At 31.2% G+C, this 21,796-nt stretch overlaps 1 protein-coding gene and 1 long non-coding RNA gene across 2 annotated transcripts; both read left to right on the forward strand.

The window, feature by feature from the left end:
- The first annotated feature begins 1,749 nt into the window (after positions 1-1,749).
- On the forward strand, positions 1,750-12,132 carry LOC143077049 (uncharacterized). The gene is made up of 4 exons (XM_076252936.1): positions 1,750-1,882; positions 8,975-9,277; positions 10,609-10,938; positions 11,846-12,132. Exons 1-4 carry the CDS (start codon positions 1,813-1,815, stop codon positions 12,130-12,132), a joined length of 990 nt encoding a protein of 329 aa, XP_076109051.1. The 5' UTR covers positions 1,750-1,812.
- Positions 12,133-14,119: 1,987 nt separating this feature from the next.
- On the forward strand, positions 14,120-19,137 carry LOC143074439 (uncharacterized). The gene is made up of 5 exons (XR_012977859.1): positions 14,120-14,167; positions 15,836-15,909; positions 17,982-18,015; positions 18,283-18,365; positions 18,720-19,137. It is a non-coding gene; the product is annotated as an uncharacterized LOC143074439 (long non-coding RNA).
- Positions 19,138-21,796: the final 2,659 nt, after the last annotated feature.

Raw genomic sequence — 21,796 nt, forward strand, 5'->3', positions numbered from 1 at the left:
CAACTGTTTAATTTGTAGAGACTTACGGGTTTAATCTTTCATCACTGTTTTGAAAATTGAAACAAATTATCTTTGTTAGAAACATTTGATTTTAAGATTGGATATTTCCGAGGCTTTATGTGAGTTTGAGATATTTGTATGAACCTCCTAGGCAGTTGCTAAAGAGGATTTTTTGTATAGTCGAAATGCAATAATTGTTTAAATGATAAAAACTGCAATCAGATTAACAAAAAGACAAATAGGATAGAGCTGGCTTTTATCCTACTTGCCCTAGTCATTATCTTTTGTAGACATGAAGTATGCATCATATTTGGAACTTAGAATTGTCTTTCTATATGCCAACAACGTAATGTTATTTACCGATGAGAAACATTCTGTCTCTAAGATAACATACTCTGACACTACTAAACTAGTGAGGAACTGGTTGTAGCAGAATTTTGAAATCAAAGATAAATACAAACACCGTTGACAACATCAGTCGATATGAAAGTTTGTAGTCTGTTATAGGAGAGAGTCAACTACGAAAAGATTCACATTGTCAGATGAATCTAGTTAAGATATCAAGGACGACAAATATCCAACTTAATTACAAACAAATTTTGCAATATGCCTACAATATAGAATTATACAGCTACGATAAACGCCTTACATCATGGTCGGGACTCGAAAAGAGGGACGCAGATACCAGAGGGACAGTCAAACTCATAAATCGAAAATAAACTGACAACGCCTGGCTAAAAATGAAAAAAGACAAACAGGCAAACAATAGAACACATGACACAACATAGAAAACTAAAGAATAAGCAACACGAACCTGCAAGACAAAATTGTAAATAGAAAACACATATTGGACAAATTATGTAACTTAAAAAAGAAATTATCGAAAAAATCTCCTTCACGGAGTTGGCAAATCCAATCTCGGGAGATATACATAAAGTTCCATCACAAAAAAAATAATGTTTATCTATTTACAGGAAATCCTTTTAAAACTTTTAAATACTAAAACAATTTGAGAATGACAATTTCCATCATGCGGGGATTGCAACGTAATAAATCATTTCCCATCACGGGACAATTAATATCTGATTTTTTTCAGTTCCTAAAATCTAACTTCAAGAATAGAACATTCTACTTCTAGTTAAATTCTGAATCTAAAATTTTTTTTTTAACTACATAAATATATCTCCCTGATGCGATATTTTGATTCCTTGTCTGATTTTGGCTTCACTTTTTGTCGTATTTTGTTAATAGCTCTTCATCTTTTTAATAAGCTTTGGATTTTTATTTTTGTTTTGGTCTCGGGCATCACTAAAAAGACATTGATTGTCGATATTCTCTTTTGGTGAAAAATTTTGGTGTCATTTATGTTATTGCGGGGCTCACAGTTTTTATTTGTTATATAGATTTGTTTCTTTAAATTGATTTGCGAGATTTGAATATCGATTAATATGATTACCTTAATTGAATCAGCCATATACATACGGGGAGTGTTAAACTAAGATTAAAAAAAAATAATTCGATTATTGGACTAAACTCATTGTAAAGTTAAAAAGGTTTTTAAAGGTATAAATTTAAAATATACAAGCATACTTAAGTTATACCTTCCCCCTTTTTCTTACTCAGGTAAACTTTAAACTAAATGCACCTTTGTTTTAAACAAAAGAAGCATACACGTGTTTGTGATTTTAAAAGTCACTATTGTGAATTAACACATGGCATAATTATAACATATTTGATTGTTTAGGTCAAGGAGTTTTAAAATCAAAATAAGAGGTGACCAATAAGGATGTTAAAATATACAAATATTTGTGCATGATGAATGCCTGTATCTATTCGTGGATTTTCGGTTTATATTTACTTGTACTTGAAGCATATTCATCAGGTATGTAGTTGCTTATGCATATTGAACTCCAATAATTATAGAAATATAATAATTTCTAAGATGTATAACCAATAAAATTGAGAATGGAAATGGGGAATGTGCCAAAGAGACAACAACCCGACCATAGAAAAAAACAACAGCAGAAGGTCACCAACAGGTCTTCAATGTAGCGAGAAATTCCCGCACCCGGAGGCATCCTTCAACTGGCCACTAAACAAATATATAGTAGTTCAGTGATAATGAACGCCATACTAATTTCCAAATTGTACACAAGAAACTAAAATTAAAATAATACAAGATTAACAAAGGCAAGAGGCTCCTGACTTGGGACAGGCGCAACAATGCGGCGGGGTTAAACATGTTTGTGAGATCTCAACCATCCCCCTATAACTCTAGCCAATGTAGAAAAGTAAACGCATAACAATACGCACATTAAAATTCAGTTCAAGAGAAGTCCGAGTCTGATGTCAGAAGATGTAACCAAAGAAAATAAACAAAATGACAATAATACATAAATAACAACAGACTACTAGCAGTTTACTGACATGCCAGCTCCAGACTTCAATTAAACTGACTGAAAGATTATGATTTCATCATATGAACATCAGGCACAATCCTTCCCGTTATGGGTTGAGTATCATACCATCATAAAATATATGAGAAGAGAACATAACCCGTGTCAATCCAACTGGTTTTTGAATAAATATGTTTAGTTCCGATGCAAAGACCCTATAAGTGAATCAATATTAACGCCAAAATATGCAATCTTTAATGACCTGACAACAGTATCGTAACTATATCCCTTCTTAATAAGTCTATTCAAAGGTTTTGTTAGTTTTTGAGGTGAATACTGACACCTTTGTGCTTTATAAAATTTCCATAAAAAAATTGGATGTGAAATACCTGAACGTATAAGAAGTCCGCATGGTGAGCTATATTTACGAATGATATCCTTATACCGATGATAAAATTTAGTAAATGTTTTGTGATATCGAAAACCCTGGTGTAATAATTTTTCAGTAATACATAAATTTCTCTCGTTAAAATCTAAAACATTGTTACATACACGAGCGAATCGTACAAGTTAAGATATATAAACACCGTAAGATGGTGACAAAGGAACGTCACCATCTAAATATATATAATTAACGATAGGAAATGAAAAATTATCTCTTTTATCATAAATTTTAGTATTCAGCTTTCCGTTAGTGATATAGATATCAAGATCGAGGAAAGGGCAGTGGTCATTGTTAGTATTAGCTTTATTTAAAGTAAGTTCAACAGGATAAATTTTTGTTAAATATACATACTGAAGTCGTCATTATTGAGAGCCAAAATATCATCTAAATATCTAAAAGTATTATTAAATTTGTTTATCAGATGTTGTTTCGATGGGTCTTTGCTTATTTTTGTCATAAATTGTAACTCATAGCAATACAAAAACAGGTCCGCAATAAGTGGTGCACAGTTAGTCCCCATTGGAATTCCGATAATCTGACGATATACGGAATCCCTAAAGCGAACAAAAATGTTATCTAGTAAAAATTCAAGGGCATATATAGTATCAAAGCATGTCCAATTGACATAGTTTTTTTGTTTATTGCTACTGAAAAATGACCTAAAAGAGTTTGAACATATATATTCACATTCTGACTTTTTAAATGCCCATTTAATTAGGTGTGTGAATTTTTTCTTAATGAGAATTTGAGGCAATGTGGTATACAGGGTAGAAAAATCAAAACTTTGAACAGATTTAAAATCACCAATATAAGCATGCAATTTATCAAGTACTTCCAACGAGTTCTTGCACTCCAAAAGTAATTGATTCCACTATTTTCGAAGGCCTTATCTGAACAATTTGTTATCAGGTTTTTAATTGTCCCAAGTGTTCTGGTAAGAAGAATAGACAATTTAGTAGTGGAACAATGACTTGAAGACGAAAAAAATCTATATTTGTAAGGTGTTTTGTGTAGCTTCGAAAGCCAGTACATAGTTGGGACTTTCATTGTATTTGGCTCTGCTTGTAAAGCGGTAGGTAAAAGTTTATGTTTGTAACAGATGTCCTTTTCTGAAAATGGAGTCAGTTGGAATGTTGGTGAATTGGTGATTTCTTTTTTCAGAACCTCAATGTAAAATTTACGTCAAACAATAATAATATTATTAGCAGCTTTATCGGCCGGGACAAAAACAAATTTCTTGGCTAGTTCTTTTAGTTTATGTTTGATACGAGAAATAGGGTTTTTGAGGTTATTGTTAATAGTAAAATGTTCTTTAAAATGTTGAATACGTATATCAACTATCTTCATTACTGAATTAAAAAAAGAGTCCAAAGATTTTTTGTCAGCTTTTTCCCGTTTTATCCATTTCATACAGTAAGTATGGAGTGAGTCGTGGATGATATTACGACACTCATGCCAATTAATAATTGACGGGGGACGATATTTAGGTCCTTTACTGAGGAATGATTTGAACTCTCGGTCTTGAACGATGTTAAGATCTCCTGTTATAACATGGGAAATGGGTCCATAAATATATTCGGAGGTACTACAATTACATGAAGTAGGTGTATTTTCACTGATATTAACATCTTTACACAGTTGACTATAATTAAACGCAAATTTCCGGGTAGATTTCATGTAAATATAACAAATAAGAGGTAGCTCAGTATTGTCAAAATATCCAGGAATTTGTTCTTTAACAGAATGGTCGTTAAATATACCGGCAATATTTACAAAATCAAAACCTTTATTGACATACTTTATTTTAATAAAATGTTTTTATGATCTTCAGAGCGATCAATTTTGGGAAATAGTTTAGAATAACAATATGCCATAATAATTTGAACAATTTCATACTTAGGACTGCTATATGAAATTGTGTTGCAATCCTCAAAAATTTTATTTAACTTATTAACCGGTAATGAACAGAGTTTTGTTAACAGATAATATCTGCCGTTGTTTTTTGAAATAGAAATTAGGTCCGAAATATTGGTATGATTGGTCCGAAATTTTCTTTGATTGCGATTTGTCCTACGACCGTGAGAACGGTTTTTACGAACATTTTTAGAAACTATATCCAAAATGTTAACGGAATCGGTTCTAGATATATTACCAATTCCCATGATATTATCATTAAGACCGAGAGGGTAGACCGTAATTTTTTAATCCAATTTTATTCAATTATTTTCCGTGATCGTACAAACTTTGAATGTGATTCACCAGACTGCTTATTTACTACTTCTAAAAGTTGAACTGCTAAATATTTAAAAGGATGGTTGTGCTTCTTAAGGTGTTGGTAAATGATACTTTTGAATTTATTGGGTCTTTTAAAACGATACAGATGTTTTTGAGTGCGTTTAGATAAATATCGTCCAGTTTATCCTACGTACTGAATACCACACCCGGTGTGTTTCATGTGAGTAAATAAATAATACTGTTTGTTTTTCAAGTTATATCAGTTTCAAAATTCAAAGAAAATGTGCGACCATTAAACGTGGACCTAACCGTATTGTTGGTGGAAAATTAAAGGCAACAGTAGTATACCGCTGTTCAAACTCATAAATCCATGGACAAAAAACAAAATCGGGGTAACAAACTAAAACTGAGGGAAATGCATAAATATAAATATGGAAAGACGGGGACATGTAAGTCTTTTTTGGCATGACACTTATCGATATAAGGGTAACCACGATTTTTATTATGGTAGTATTTTTAGATAACCGATTTTGAAGATTGAGACGTGTAGATACCCTTTGAACAAGTTAAGTATTTAATATTTTTCCATTTCTAAGCTTCATAATTGTTTTTTGTTAGTGAATTATATTATAAAGGAGCAATGACTGGCGTCCAGAATATGAACCAGCATACAATAATTTAAGTTATGTAAAATTGATAAATCTGTTCGGCTAAAAATGTCAAACGCTATCAGTATTAATTACCCGAAAAAGATAGGGTATATCAGGGTATAGGACTGATGGCTGACTAAATAGTAGAATGGGGCTGAATATTGAAATACTACTTTTTGATAAATATTCCTAAACTAATGAACTAGAGCAGTTCTCGCTCGGACACACACTCCATAATCTAGTATATTATAACAGCATAAACCTGAAGCACGGGGAGGCACTTTACTGCCTCCACACGGCAATAAAGACAATCTCTGTAAAAAATAAAATTAAGAATGGAAATGGGGAATGTGCCAAAGAGACAACAAGAAACTAAAATTAAAATAATACAAGACTAACAAAGGCAAGAGGCTCCTGACTTGGGACAGGCGCAACAATGCGGCGGGGTTAAACATGTTTGTGAGATCTCAACCCTCCCCCTATAACTCTAGCCAATGTAGAAAAGTAAACGCATAACAATACGCACATTAAAATTCAGTTCAAGAGAAGTCCGAGTCTGATTTCAGAAGATGTAAGCAAAGAAAATAAACAAAATGACAATAATACATAAATAACAACAGACTACTAGCAGTTAACTGACATGCCAGCTCCAGACCAATTAAACTGACTGAAAGATTTTGATTTCAACATATGAACATCAGGCACAATCCTTCCAAACAAATATATGAAAACTGATTATCATTTATTGAAAGTCATTTTATTTGTGCAGCGTCCGGGAATGATTTTATACGACAACATTTTTTTGCTCATGTGGCTGATATGACCAAATGTGCTTTTTCCCAGACCTGACGTCTTTTGTTGTCTGTTGTCTCCGCTGTCAAGTATCTTTTACAAAAATCTTCGTCTCTGACATTTTCAGGTCAAATGTGGGCTATTTATCACTCGGGTATATGTGTCCAATGCACACGCCTATCAAAAACAAATGCCGACATAACTAACAATGGAACATAGGGATGAAATGCAAGATTGTCATTTATTTTACAAACAGATGTATAGAAGGAAAATAATTTACAATGACAGATATGCGTCCCGAATGAAAGATTTTTTTTATTCATTTTTTTAACCTGAATAAAGGTAAAGGATGTATATCTCTATTTGAGCACTTTTCATAACAGGGCTAAAACAAGTATTTTAGAACAGTTTCCATTTGTATACCTAAAAGACATGACGACTTTCTATCTTTTATAATTTGTGATTCTATGCTAAAATTCAGTTTTATCAATCATTTTTGAAATCTGATTCGAGAGAAAAGTAGATTATCCAAGATAAATGTGCAAAATGTGTTGTATGTGTGGTTCTTGTCAGTTAAATGCACGTGACATTTAAAGATCTTGTTACATAAAAGTGGAGGTCCATCAATTAATATTTCACTTATTATAATCTGTATTGAAAACACCTAACAATAATAAGTGCACCTCATTCATTTCATATATTATCTTTATTTTCTTTATCAGGATAGGAAGTGGCTCAAATATATGTTTGTTGAGAGTAAAAGTACATGCAATTTTCCACTAAGAAATAAAAAAATAATGTGCATCAGACCATACTGTATGCAAAGAAAGCTGAATGTTAGAATCCTTTTAAATACAAACGTCTTGTATCATGACATTTTAACACAGAAATGAGTTAAAAGTTAAAATCTTATTTTAAAACTTATGTTTTCTTTTTTATATGTTAATATGTGTGCATGTTTATTGTAACACTTGTTTCAATTAAACATTCATTGTTCATGTATGAATGGATACTTTATGGTAAAAAAAAACTTTAAAAAATTAAAATTGGTTGACAAAAATGTATTTTAATGTAAGACCTCCCTAAATTTCGAAATTTCCATTATCTTGCACAGGCCCATATAAATTTGACATTTGAATCATTGTGATAAATCTAGTTAACTAAATGAGTGAACAGATGCTTTATATACATAATAAATTATAAAGAAGGCATTTCTGAATCAGATTTTTGCAGAATCTATTTTTTTCACCCCCAAAGTCATGATAGTTAATATGGTTCGATTTAAACGTCAAAAATAGTCAACAAATGTTCAATATCAAAATTACATTGTTTCTCTAATATATATCTTATGACCGCGAAACGTGGCCAACTATCTTTTAATATACTATCTTTGGCCATGTAAAGTTTTATGAGAATGTCTATCCTGTTACATCCGAGAACACAGTTATCGTCCTTTAATTTACTTTGTCTACACAAATAGTCCATAGTGTATATGGTTTTCTTTAATAAATTGTTACTTAGATAGAGAGTTGTATCACTGTCACTCTTACCACATCTTCCTTTATCTATCTAATGTACATTTTGCATCTTGCAAATTTGTTCATACACTTTCAATTTGTTTTTATATTTTATGCATGAATTATTAACTTGAAGAATAAAATTACATGTTAAAAAAAAAATGGCTGATGAATTTTTTTAAAAACTAGTGATATGGTCAATTTGAATAAAGTAATAAAAAATTGGTGTGTCTGAAGCTGTCAAATTGATTAAAGACCTAAACATAGAATTGTCCATATTTTGAGTTAGAACTTGTTTTTTTTATAATTTTTTTTTTTTATAATTTTGATATTATTTTTTCCAGAATTAGTACACTACATTGTAATAAAAATGTGATTTTTTTTTGGCGATAAAGCAGATGGGCTTTTTAAAATTTTAATTGATTGTCTAAAAGAAATGTACTACTAAATGAACAAATGTGTGTTCTTGCTAGTCGACTCCTTGTTGGATTTTGTGGACGACTTTTATGACTATTTTCTAACAATATAGACAGACACTTTAAAAAGCAAAACTTATCAGCAAGACAACATCTACATAAAAAAAATACAGTTATGCGAAATCGTTAATCAATTGTTGATGATGCACATAGATCTAGATTATCGAGACATCCTCTAGTTTGAAACCCGAAAAAAAGTGTAATCAATTCGCTAGATAATTCTAAGTATGCGTTGACACTAAATACAGTATGTTCGATAAATTAATGTACAACAAGAAGAAAGGAGAGAGGGGGTTATGATATATTTGGGGCCGTAATTATCTTTTTATCACAGTTTATTAAAACAACACATCCCAACCCATCAATTGTATTCAGAACTTAAAAGAACTAATCAACTGTTAGTATAACTGACACTGTGCATTACTGCATTAATAATAGTTAAAGAATTGTTAATTTGTTGTAGCATATATATTGACAACATCCTCTGACAAGGCTACTACTGGAATCGACTTTAATTTCACTTGCTATTTCTCTTCAATCGAATATGACCTAACTATATCAAGAGATAACGCATTTGAATGTAGTTTTCGAAGACATTGCAGATTGTATCGTTACAATGAAAACTTCACGTGTACTTGTAGCGATACAACCGTCACCTTGACTGTACCTGGAACATTTGATATAGAAACCTTACACGGATCTCAATGGATATGTAAAGATTATTATTACGGTGAACGCTCAAATGAGGTGCTGTTAAATGTCAATGGTAAGTACAGTACGATAGCGATACGTTGATATGCAAACAGCGTACCTGTAATGATAAAAAAAAATTATGATACAATACCTTACACTTCTATGGTCTTAAATATAATATAATTGTGAAGGATAATTATCTTGTTTTATTCAATTCAAAGTAAGAATAATATCTTTTATAGTAAGTTTGTTTCTTTGAATTAAATAAGAAGAGAGTATACTTTTTTAACCTTATGTACATTATCATTCATTTAAATTGTTGTTCATCCTAGTTTATAGCAGTACGTAATACTTCAATTGTTACATTGAAATCATTTTTATAAAATTACATGTACTCAAAGAAAATTAACAACATTTTCAGCTCCAGAATGAATAGTACATGACCAATAAAGAATTTGCAGTTTATTTACATAAGTTGAAAATAAAGTATAACAGTGTCCTTGTAATAACAAACACAATACGACATGGATTTTCCAGATATTATTAAAATGACACAGAGTTTGGAGGATGATAGGGCGAATTGTTACCCCGAGAAAACATTGCTTTATAAAGGCAACAGTGGTATACCAGTGTTCAAAAATCATAAACGAGGCGAGGTCAAGGTTGACAATGTTTTTTCGAGGGTTTACATTTTGTTCTATAACCTTTTCAGTTATACGTTATACAATTTATCATACTAAATAAACAGTACAAGACCAATGAAGAGTTTGCAGTTTATTTACATAAGTTGAAAACGAGAGTACAACAATTACCAAATGACGTTTAAATAACAACGAGCCAGATTCTATCCCGATATGTTTGTTAAAATGTTGTGTCTGGTGTTAAAAAGATAACTAATATACAACGTTATTCTAGATCTTCATCGCTGGTATCAATCAAAGAAATTTGTTTGCAAATCATATGTTATGCTAATATTAAACTATTCATTCCAGTGAGCTTAATATATATATGAGCTGCGGCAATAGAAATTGACGATGTTGGACTGATGCATGTTCTCAAGTACATTTACATGTAGAAAACTTTAATCGATTTGGGAACATTCAAAAACAAAATTACATGATGGTTTCTTTTTCAGTTTTTTTGGGTCGTTTAAGAAATTCAATTTAGAAAAAGTTACAGACTTTATGTGTATATTTTTTCAAACCCGAAATAAGTTACCAGATGTATTGATATTCATTTGCATAAGGCCGATGATTTCCATATCGCATTCGACGCAGCTAAGTTCAAATGCACGTTTTTGAACTAACTTACAAACATAAAGCTATCTAACTAACAACTGAATATGTTGTATCATTATTTCATTTCCAGTTTGGACACATCTCTTTCCTTTTTTGTGTATTTCAGTTCCGATTAAACAAGTCAAGTTAAAAGCAATTCCAAATGATATGAATCCAATAGACATTTTGTCTGGTTCAAACCAGCAGTTTACTTGTACAACTGGCGAAGGTCGACCGTCATCAAGGATCCATTGGTTTATGTCTGGTGTGAACATAACTGATGATGCTGTTGTTAAGCCTAATACGTGCAATCAAGGATGTAATGGCAAAGTGATATCATCAAGTGTTTTGATATACATTGGTCATATTACTGACATTGGGAAGACAATTTACTGCACAGCTTCTAATTTAGATGAAACAAGTGTCCGATCACAAGACAAAACGTTGAATATCTTATGTATGTATACACAATAGCATGATATCGAAATGTAAAAGATGCTCTAAAGAGTCAGATAAATATGTTTTTCACAAAAAAACAGTGGCTGTATTTTATAATGGAAATAGATGTATTTTATACAAATATAGTTGGTAATTCTTTGATTTGGATCTTATGCCTCTCGAAATTTAACAACATCTTTATATATTTCCATATTACCAATTGGTATTTTGTTATTCAAACTGCATAAGACAAACTAAAAAATCATAAAAGCTATAAAAGAGGGACGAAAAATACCACAGGGACAGTCAAACTCATAAATCGAAAATAAACTGTCAACGCCATGGCTACAAATGAAGAAGAAAAACAGACAAAAAAATCTTACTCATGACACAACATAGAAAACTAAAGAATAAGCAACACGAATCCCACCAAAAACTTTGATCTCAGGTACTCCGGAAAGCGTATGCAGATCCTGCTCCACATGTGGCACCCGTCGTGTTACTCATGTTATAACAAATCCGGTAAATAGTCTAATTCGGTAGGTCAAATTCATGAAAGGTTTGTAGTTACGACGTAAGGAACATATCCGATATCATTTGTGAATCGGTTATTCTGTAACAGTCAATCAACTCGTGGTTGTGCCTGTAAAATTTACGAAGGGATGATTTCAACTCCACCATTTGGAACTCTTGGTTTAATAGCTTCCTTGTGTTTATAAATTATAAACATAGTTAATCTCAAAACGTAAATATCCATATATCTTCGTTTAATATCGACAGTCTGTACCAATGCAGCAAATTGTTTGTACAATTTTTTGAAACGTATTCTTACTGTACAACGATGTTTTCTTTGTTATCGTGATTTCATCACCATTTCATGAGAAAGGTGTTCACAATTCAAACAATTTCCAAATTTATCGCTATAGTCAAACCAGTCATTTTAGAAATACCAGATTACAACATTACAGAAGGGAGTAATTTGAACATTGACCCTACAATAAATGCCAATCCAGATCCTATATCTGTATGGTGGACACGTCAAAATAAACCCGAATTCATATATCATGGTAGGAACCTTACAATAAGAGGCATCCAAAGAGTGTCTAGTGATAACTACACGTGTCATGCTATGAACACTATAACAGCGCAAGGACATCCAACGAAGAATAGATCATCCGAGGAAATATTTAATGTCAATGTACAATGTAAGTAAAAATCTACCGTAACAATAAAAATTCAAAACAAATCTACGATTTATTCGATATTTGTCTTTGTGATGGAAGTCAGAAGATTTTCATTCATAAGAAATTTGTGTGCAATATTTTTTTTCATCTCCATCATGGTTTATTCTTAAACTTGATTTTGCATTGGTGCTTTTTTAATACCTTATTTTGTTTGTTGTCTTGCATAAATGCTGATCTTTTCGTGATAGTTTGTTGGTGAAATTATTATTTACAAAATCTATGAATTTTTCGAACTTTTTATAGAATTTACATTGTTTCAACTTATATAAAAAAAATGGAACATGCATGTGTACATTAGCGACGAATAGTATAGCGTACTTTTTATAAAGCAATAATATGTACGGGTCTTGTTTATTATCCCTTTTTGTCACTTTTACTTAGTGTTTTCTAATTGCAGTTGTACAACGGCATGGAGATGCAGTTAATAGTGCTGCAGTTGGAGCAGGAACAGGGATTGCTGTTACCATCTTTATAATCGGAGTTACCATTTTGAATATTATTTTGTTCAGAAAACGTCGACTGTCTAAGAAAAAAGGTATACTTAATGTGCAGAATACATTGATAAAACCTCTACATCGGGACTTCTTTTAGTTGTTAAACTGAGCATATATTCTAATTGTCTAATGAGTATTACAATTTGTAGAGTGCACATAATTTGAAAAATGGCCTTATATCACAATGGATTAGGAAACGTGATGTTATAAACATTCACAAAAGCTTACACGTTACATTTTAATGTATATGTAATATTTTTACGAACGATTGCAACAAAAATCTTATCGTCAATGTTAAGATGCATTGTAGAATAAATGTACATCTGATCAAATAGCTGACCATTCAAAGATATCAAAATTATTTGTCATAACATATCCAAACATCTCACGGTAGTGTACACGTTAACACGAACACAACAACAAAAGAAACAATTGAATAAATACAGAACGCATAGGTAATGAAGATTTATAAGGTTTAAAACTTTACATTGGAAACGGGGATGTGTCAACGAGACTACAACCCGAAAGAAAAACAGAAAAAAAACATTCAACAATAGTTCTTCAACACATTTAGAAAATCCCATACCAATAGACTAGAGCTGGTCACTAAACAAAAATGTGCACTCGTTCAGAAATGTGACGTCACTCCTAACTCCAAAACATATTGATAAACCAGCAATTAAAAAGATACGTACATAACTAACAAATGTTAGAGGTTCCTGAATTTGACAGGCGCACATATGCGGCGGGGTTAATATATTTTTGTGAGATCTCAACCCTCCCTTTTACTTCTAGCTAATGTAGAATTAAGAAACACACAGCAACACGAACAGTGTCACTCAGTTCACAAGAAGTTTGATGTCAGAATAGGTAGCACAAGAAACTAAATACGTATTTTAACAAAGGACTACTAGCAGTTTCTGATATGCCAGCGAAACATTCAATAAAGGGGGCTCGCGGGTATAAATCAAATGTTTTTTTAATATGAGATTTCGTTAGATCTTTTTAAAATGAAGTTTATCATATACGTAAGAGGGTAGACCTTGTATATGGGAGACAACTCTTACACATATATTGAAATCATTAGTTTTAACATAGCAGTAAATTAAACAGTGATCAAGCATTTATGTTGTATACATTTGGCTGTGAGAATGATGCAGACATATCTAGTAAGCTGTACATGTTTGACACCACCAAACATTAAACAAAAAACATCTTGTTTTAATAATGTGGATGAAAGGGTAGAAAATTACCATTCATACGTGAAATGCTTAAAAATGTGAGTTCTGAAGCAATTATAATACAATGACATGGGAACGAACTACATCTTATGATGTATTTTTACAATCGACGAATTGATAATTAATAATCATTAAGCTTCCTGTTAAAGATATAAATATCAAAATCAAGGAACATCAATGCATGTTTGTTTTTTATCTCCCAATATTGTTTGTCTTTCTATAGAACAGAGCAACAGCGAAGTTTATGAAACAGAACTTCATGTGCCAAGGTAAAAACTGGTTTATCTTCTTATACTGATAAGTTTGATAACAACTACTTTATACGACTATGTAAAATGTCTAAATTAAGGCGACAGTAGTTTATTGGTATTCAAATTTCGTACATCATTTAGCTATAGAGAAATCAAGATAATCGACATAAACTGAGGGAATTGAATGACATATAAAAGGAGAGAAACTGTGTGTGGACAGGATAAACGTCTCCTGCTATGCATGCAGCATCCGTCATTTGAATCAAGACTCTGTAGGGATGTCACAATTGGGAATAACATACAATTGGTAATAATAGACATGCCGACTATATCGATATCTTTATATCACAAACCGCTAATACATGTCATCAGTGAATTGAAAAAACTACCAATTGGTGATGCTGACCGGAAATCTATTGAGGTGTATATTGCAGTCGTCTTTTTATAACTTAGTTAATGAAATCCTAGTAGTGTAAAGTGCGTACATTACATGAAGGTCAAGCTCCTATAGTACACATTGTCTGATTATTTGAACTAGAGCAGACATTCGATTGTGTATCAACTCTTTTAGATTAAGTATAATATCTTCTATTGAGCTCAGCAGTCAGTGCTTCGATAATCATATTAAAATAACATAGAAATAATAAGATAAGAAATGTGTGCTAATAAGACAACTCCACATGAAAGTCACAATATGTAAAAACTAAGACAAAGTACAGCCTTCTATACGAATTGATGGCTCACATCGAACAACAAGATAGAAATAGTCTAACAGTCTAAAAATGACTTGTGTAAAAACAACGCAAACAGGAAATCAACAGTCTAAACTATATATAAAAAGGAGAAACTAGAAACGCTTATGAATGATGAACAACAACTAAACAATAGGTTCCTGACATAAGACAGGTGGCTTTAACATTTTAACAGGTTTGAACCTTTATTCTCATCTGAAATGGCAGTTTAACATTACAACACAGAAAGACACACTATAAGCATGCTAAAATATTAATCAAAATGGCTTAAAAGCGGGGCGAAAGATACTAGAGGGACAGTCAAAATAATAGATTGAAACTAAACTGACAATGCCATGGCTAAAAAATAAAAAGACAACCCGACAAAAAATAGTATACAAGACACAACATAGAAAAACTACAGACTTACTCAACCAAAAAAAAAAAAAAAGTAAACATACCCATCATATGTATAATAAACACTGATAAATTTGAAAAGTTTAAGAGGCATCTAATTTTCTAGATTGGGATATTAGTTGTTTCGTTTCTAGTCTGAATTATTTTATATTGTCCTCTTGCATGGTCACACATTTGCCTTAGACTTGACTTATCGAATATAAGCGAACGTGATGAACAACTGAAGTGAACGATATCTCGTATAAACGTCATGGACAATTCATAATATCTCATTAAGATTATGGTCTTCATAATAGTTTAAAATTTTTGCATTATACAAAGAAATTGACCTTGTGAATATCGAAAAACGAGACTATCGAATATGCCGTGGTAAGTGTGGGATTTCAACATTGAAACAAAGTATTTTTTCTAATTTCATATGATTAATGGCGTGTTAAATAGTCCTTAAATAAATCGTACAATAACAGTATTGTTTTTTTTTAATTTATTTACAATTGAAATTCAAGCTATAATTTCAAGTATTTGTATTTATTTATAGAGAAACGCCACAGACGGACAAACATTTCTATAATGAATTAGGAGATCTTAGAACGGGTAAAACGGGTAAGACGGGTAAATAGTGAACTAATATAGTCATTGCTGAATCAAACTTGTTAACATGATGTCTTAATCTTGTAGTTACACTAAATACTGAGACACAGTATGACAAGATGGTACTATATTCGTTTAAGATTTGAATATAAATGTATCATAACGAATTCACGGTCAACTAAAGGTATAATACATTCATTAATTTGAATTCGTTTTTATACATCTATTGTTTCAAGTATAGTAAAATTTTGACGTCTATCTTTACATCAATTATTACAAAAACCACAAAAAGAATATTTTAATTTGGAGGATATACCTTAAAGGCAATTGGAAATAAAACAATTTCCAACAAATTAAGACTACACCATGGCCAATGTAAGACAATCTAATTTAGAACAACAATTAAAATATAACATATATTGAGCACATAAAGGATTCTTCAATGTTTATGCATTGATTTAATTACTTCTTCAGCAGTTACTTTAAAATGTAGTTCATGAAAAGTCCTATTGCTTTCTAATTTATGAAATGAATCTTATGTACATACTTTTAATCTTAGTCCAAAATTAGGAGATACTTTTCAAATATGAAACAAACTTATCAGCAGAAATCTTAAATTATTTCGAAAGTCTACTGTTTGTATTTTTTCAAACTTCTTTAAAGCGTCCTAAATTTAATAGGGATTGTTTTAATATTAAAAAAGCAGTTTTGAAATCATTTTAGTCAAAACGTTTCTATAATTTAAATGACAGATTTGACTCTTACTGTTTCTGTGTATGAAGAAGCTACCACTTATTAACAGGGTCATATGGAAATTTAGGCAGTGACATTTTTTTTTCGTTTTAGGTGACTTCTATTTGAATGATCTTTTTGCTCCTTATTATAAAACATTGTGCAAAATACATGCTACCCGTATTCTCACTAACTAATTTTTGATTTAACAGACCACCGATTTTACACTAATTTCCACAAACTCAATAGAAGCCAACATTCATTTGTTGAATAAATTCTACGAAATAGAACTTTTATCTATAACACTATTACCACTATTCTATCATGTCTATAAAGATGTAAACTTTTCTGATAATCAATAAGGAAATCAGAAGGACAATTTAAGATACAGGCTTTTTTTTATTGACAACTGGCGTAAATGAAAAATATAGAAAAAAAAAATAACAAAAATAACCGAACTGCCAGAAAATTCAAATTGTAAAGTCCATAATGAAATAGCGAAATCAATAGCTCAAAAACATTACACGAATGAATATATAAAAATGAAGGTATCACCTTTTTACTTTTTAGTGCAAGTGAGTACAGTCAGAGAAAGCACAATGATATTCATGAACCAGCAATTAAGGAAGTTTGCTTGTCATGTTATGGAAATTTTGTCATATTTTAGAAATCCTCTTGTTTTATCCATTGAAGTGCCTTAAAAACTGCCCATTGACACCCCTTGTCTTTTTATAAATCTTTTGCATATTTATAAGCCATCTGTTCAAGTCTTATAATTTCTTAATAGTTTTTGAGACATAAAACTTGTCAATAATAAAACATTAAGAAATCAAAAGAGACATTTTTTCCAGCCAAAATTCTAATGGCTAATATCTCGAAGACAAGCACATTGACCTTTATAACGTTTTTGCTCCTTTGTTTCAACTAAAATCCTTTTCTTAAATATAAAAAAAAATTGCCAATAAGACCGCTCCCACAAAAGAGACAAAATGAAATTAACGACTATATGTCAACGTATGGCCTTCAACAAGATCAAATCCCATACCACATACTTATATGAAAGGCAAAACAATTCAAACGAGTAAATTAAGTGTCTAATCAATATAAAAAATAACAAAAAACAAATATTTAAAAAAAAGCAAAAAACTTCAACCACTGCTTTACAGGATCCTATTCAAAACAATGAAAAATGAAACTGAACTGATTCTTTTTGCGTTCAAGGAGAGTGCCGGTTTACATCCATTGTTGTAAAAAGATAGATCGGAATAAGAACGTAAATGAGAGATATTTTTTTTTTTATCAAATTATGATATATTTTGAAATGGTATTGAAACAAACTGGTTTGATGTATTATTTTCTAGATGTTGATCAACCACAAAAGAGCCCAGAAACAAGGTATTTACAATCAAATTTTGTTCAGATCTATTATGATTTTTTTTTTTATTTGTGGGTTTTTTTTTTCGTTATCTCTTTCTCAAAATGAAGTTATTTGTCTTCATTAAACATGTTAAACTATTTAAAGATAAAAGCTAATCTTCATAAACAAATTTGTGAAGCGTTATGTACATTAAGCATTGTTTATATATACTGTTTGATAAACAAATGTGCGAAGCGTTATCATGTACATTTAGCATTATATATACTATAATTTTGTTTCTACAGTGCGAACTGTTATGAAGATGTTGGTGAAGAATACAGCAATACAGCTGGTTATGTTTACGACAATTTGAACATATTAGACAACGGTACGTTGAAGGATCACACATGAAAATAAAAAAAAAATTACCGGTTTCAAAATTTTAAGCATTCTTTAAATTTTATATTGTGTTGGATAATACAACAATGTTGTACCTTTGGAACTAAAAAAGGCACCTGGAAAAAAATGTCAAACATAAATATTCATATTACGATGTGCGTTATCATTTGTGTATGTTATCAAATTCTTCTATTCCTACGTATTTAGATTTCATAAAAAGCAATACGATTTATTTTCGTTAACTATCGTCTTGTTGCAATAATTTCACGTTGATGTATACCCTTTATCTGTCTTTGTTTGTATCTAATTTGAAAATTATTTTCACCTTGTACATTTATTTCAGAAAAACAAATACATCACAGGGATCCAGCATTATATGTGAACTTGGACTTATAAACCTTCTACATATACTTTGTGTACAGATATGTCTAGTTATCTTTCTTCATATGGTAATTTTCTTAGATACAATGCAGATATAGACAATACTGCTTGAAAATGATGACTAAATAGCTGGCTTCAATGTAAAAAAAAACCCCATGGAGGATGATAAAACCAAAACATAACTCAAGTATAGCATTTCTAGCAATATTCGGTTTTCTTTATAAAGTTAATCGGACTAAATTCCAACACCGTAATTGAATTAGGATACGGGTTTTCAAATGTCCTTATGAAATATTTATTGTTTGATGTTACACATAGTCTGCTACAAAATAAATTTTACAACGAACGTTTTGTGAATGTATTTTCTAAAACAGGATAATGAAAAACGCTTATATTTTAGAAAAACTTATACCAAACATTTCAAAAATTCATGGCTAATTTTTGCACAACCTTATTTGATTAAATCATATACTACTTACTTGATGTTTGAACGCCAACCTTTCTTTTGCTTTTTTATGCATCTGTACATCCTGGTAGGTAGCTGGTACCAGTACAAATGTACGAGGTTTATTAATCAGTACAAATAACTGAAGATGTTTGAATACATGTACGATAAAATAGATTTGAATTAACTATGATGTTGAATCTTCTAAATTCATTTTTAATCCATGTATTGATACATGCTCGTCAAGGATATTGACTTCTGCTATAGTCATCTGAATGGAGTTAATACTAATTTACTCATGTTCTTATAAAATCATCCATACAATGTATTTAAAATTCACGACGTTTCATAATGCGGTTAGCCTTTGTTAATGAATCATATAAATATCGTCTGTGGACATTTGCTTGTAATAAGCATTCCGAAAATGGCAAAAGTTTCATGCCCCTGTAACTCCGGAGGTCTCTAATTTTCTTCTGGTTTTTACAAAGTTTGTGTCTGTCTTTCTTTGAGTTATGCTTGTATTGAATCCTCTGTTGTTTAATTTTACATTTTCGAGGATAATTTGATCGTATTCTTTACTCCATATATTTAAAATAAAAATGTATGTTCTGGTTTTAAATTGGTCTCATATCAAGTAGAATGAGGTACAATATATGATCGTAAATGTGACAACGATTAACCAGAGACCAAAGGACGCAAATTTCAGCAACTGGTAAATGTGACAACGATTAACCAGAGACCAAAGGACGCAAATTTCAGCAACTTCACTTGTATTTATCACTGTATGGCTTTCTACAATAAGAGAAACCAATATCGTTAAGTGAGTTTTCAAATGTCCCGAAATGAAACATATTTCTCAACTCGAATGAAAAAATTAATGTTTTTGTTTTGAAATAAACTCTTGAAAGTTGAAAAGGATTCATACCAGCACTACACAGATAATCCATATGATATACCTGAATACGTTTCGTCCCCAGGGTATCGTCAACGAAGTAGTCAGCACTTTTGAATTGACATGAAATATCATTCAAATGCTCATTTCCTGTTCTGAATCGTTGAACTATTAAAAACACTATATTTTTCATTCGCAAACATGGATAGCCTTAGTTCTGACCTTTTTAATGTTCGGACTTTTTGGTTTGCAATGGTCCTTGTTTTTGTTTAAAACTGTTTTAATTTGAATGTAACTGATGAGTATTGTGTGAAAGAAACGTGAGTCTGACGCATTGAATTATAACCCTCGCAGTTTTTCATACACGTATCTCATTACATAAATACGAACAAAATGTCTGTGTTGTAAGAAATATATATGCTTGATTTCCCCGAGAAAGCTTACGACGGAAATTTGGAAGTAAAGATGAATAAAAAGGGACCAATGTAATAACATTTAACGATGTTATACAACATGGTTAACATGGCATATTTTTTTTTGTTCTGATTTTAGAATACAACAGGGTTTATAACATTTGTACATACTGTAGATTTTACTACATAAAAAGGTATTTTACTAAAGGTAAGGCAAGGTATAGATTGCTTTTGCCGTATTTTGCACACATTTTTGGACGTTTTGGTTGAAACATTACTGCAACTTTGTATTTAATCTGGCCTTCTTATTGTTTGAATTTGGACGCCACTGATATGTACAGAAAACTCGTGTTTGGCGTTTAAGATCATAAGGTTGGCTTTTTCATGTTATGTACATAAAAGATAATTCTGGCAGGTATAAGATGAGAGAGTGTTTAATAGGTTTTGGAAAATGATTTTTTTTTGGTTCAACGTTCTTTAAAGCAACTTGATATATAATCTAACGGCTGGTACACACAGTTATGTCAAAACTAAATTTTAAGTTGTGCGATTTTCACTACTAGAAGATAGATGCTTGAAACATCATTTATTTGACTCAGATCATCGAGTAGGAAAAATAAGGAAAATTAAGTTGTATATTCTTTAATTTATCTTATTTCTAGATGCATTAACAATTCCAGGTACAAAAAACCGATAACGACACATATAAAATGAATTCGATAATTTTACTCACATGACACAATACCACAATGGGCGTTGTCTAGACATTGGTGATGATGTTGAATGGAAATGCGTAGAAAATCATACAGTTGGCATGAAACGGGTTATATTCATCTCATATATTTTATGATGGTATGATAGTTAACCCCTAACGGGAGGGATTGCATTTGATTTTCATATGATGAAGACATAATCTTTCAATTAGTTTTATTGAAATCTGGAGGTGGCATGACAGTAACTGCTAGTAGTCCTTTGTTAATTTATGCATCATTGTCATTTTGCTTATTTTTTTTATACCTATTATGAAATCGGACTCAGACTTCTTTTTTAATATCGTGAGTATTGCTATGTGTTTCTTCAATCTACATTGACTAGAGATATAGGGTAAGGGTTGAGATCTCACAAAGCATGTTTAACACCGCTACGTTTTTGTGCCTCTCCCAACTCAGGAGCATCAGACCTTTGTTAGTCTTGCATGTTTTTTAAATTTTAGTTCATTTTATGCTTTGGAGATTAGTGTCACGTCCTTTTTCACTGAACTAGTACTCAATTTCTTTAGGGGCCAGCTG

The sequence above is a fragment of the Mytilus galloprovincialis genome, chromosome 5 (genome assembly GCF_965363235.1).
Source record: "Mytilus galloprovincialis chromosome 5, xbMytGall1.hap1.1, whole genome shotgun sequence".
In the NCBI taxonomy this organism is placed as follows: Eukaryota; Metazoa; Mollusca; class Bivalvia; order Mytilida; family Mytilidae; genus Mytilus; species Mytilus galloprovincialis.

Bases quoted from the DNA above. Each gene is read 5' to 3' on its own strand.
- LOC143077049 (XM_076252936.1), top strand. From the start codon at position 1,813: ATGATGAATGCCTGTATCTATTCGTGGATTTTCGGTTTATATTTACTT. The intron at 1,883-8,974 runs GTATGTAGTTGC...AATTTGTTGTAG, and splicing joins ACTTGAAGCATATTCATCAG to CATATATATTGACAACATCC. The intron at 10,939-11,845 runs GTATGTATACAC...TTATCGCTATAG, and splicing joins CAAAACGTTGAATATCTTAT to TCAAACCAGTCATTTTAGAA.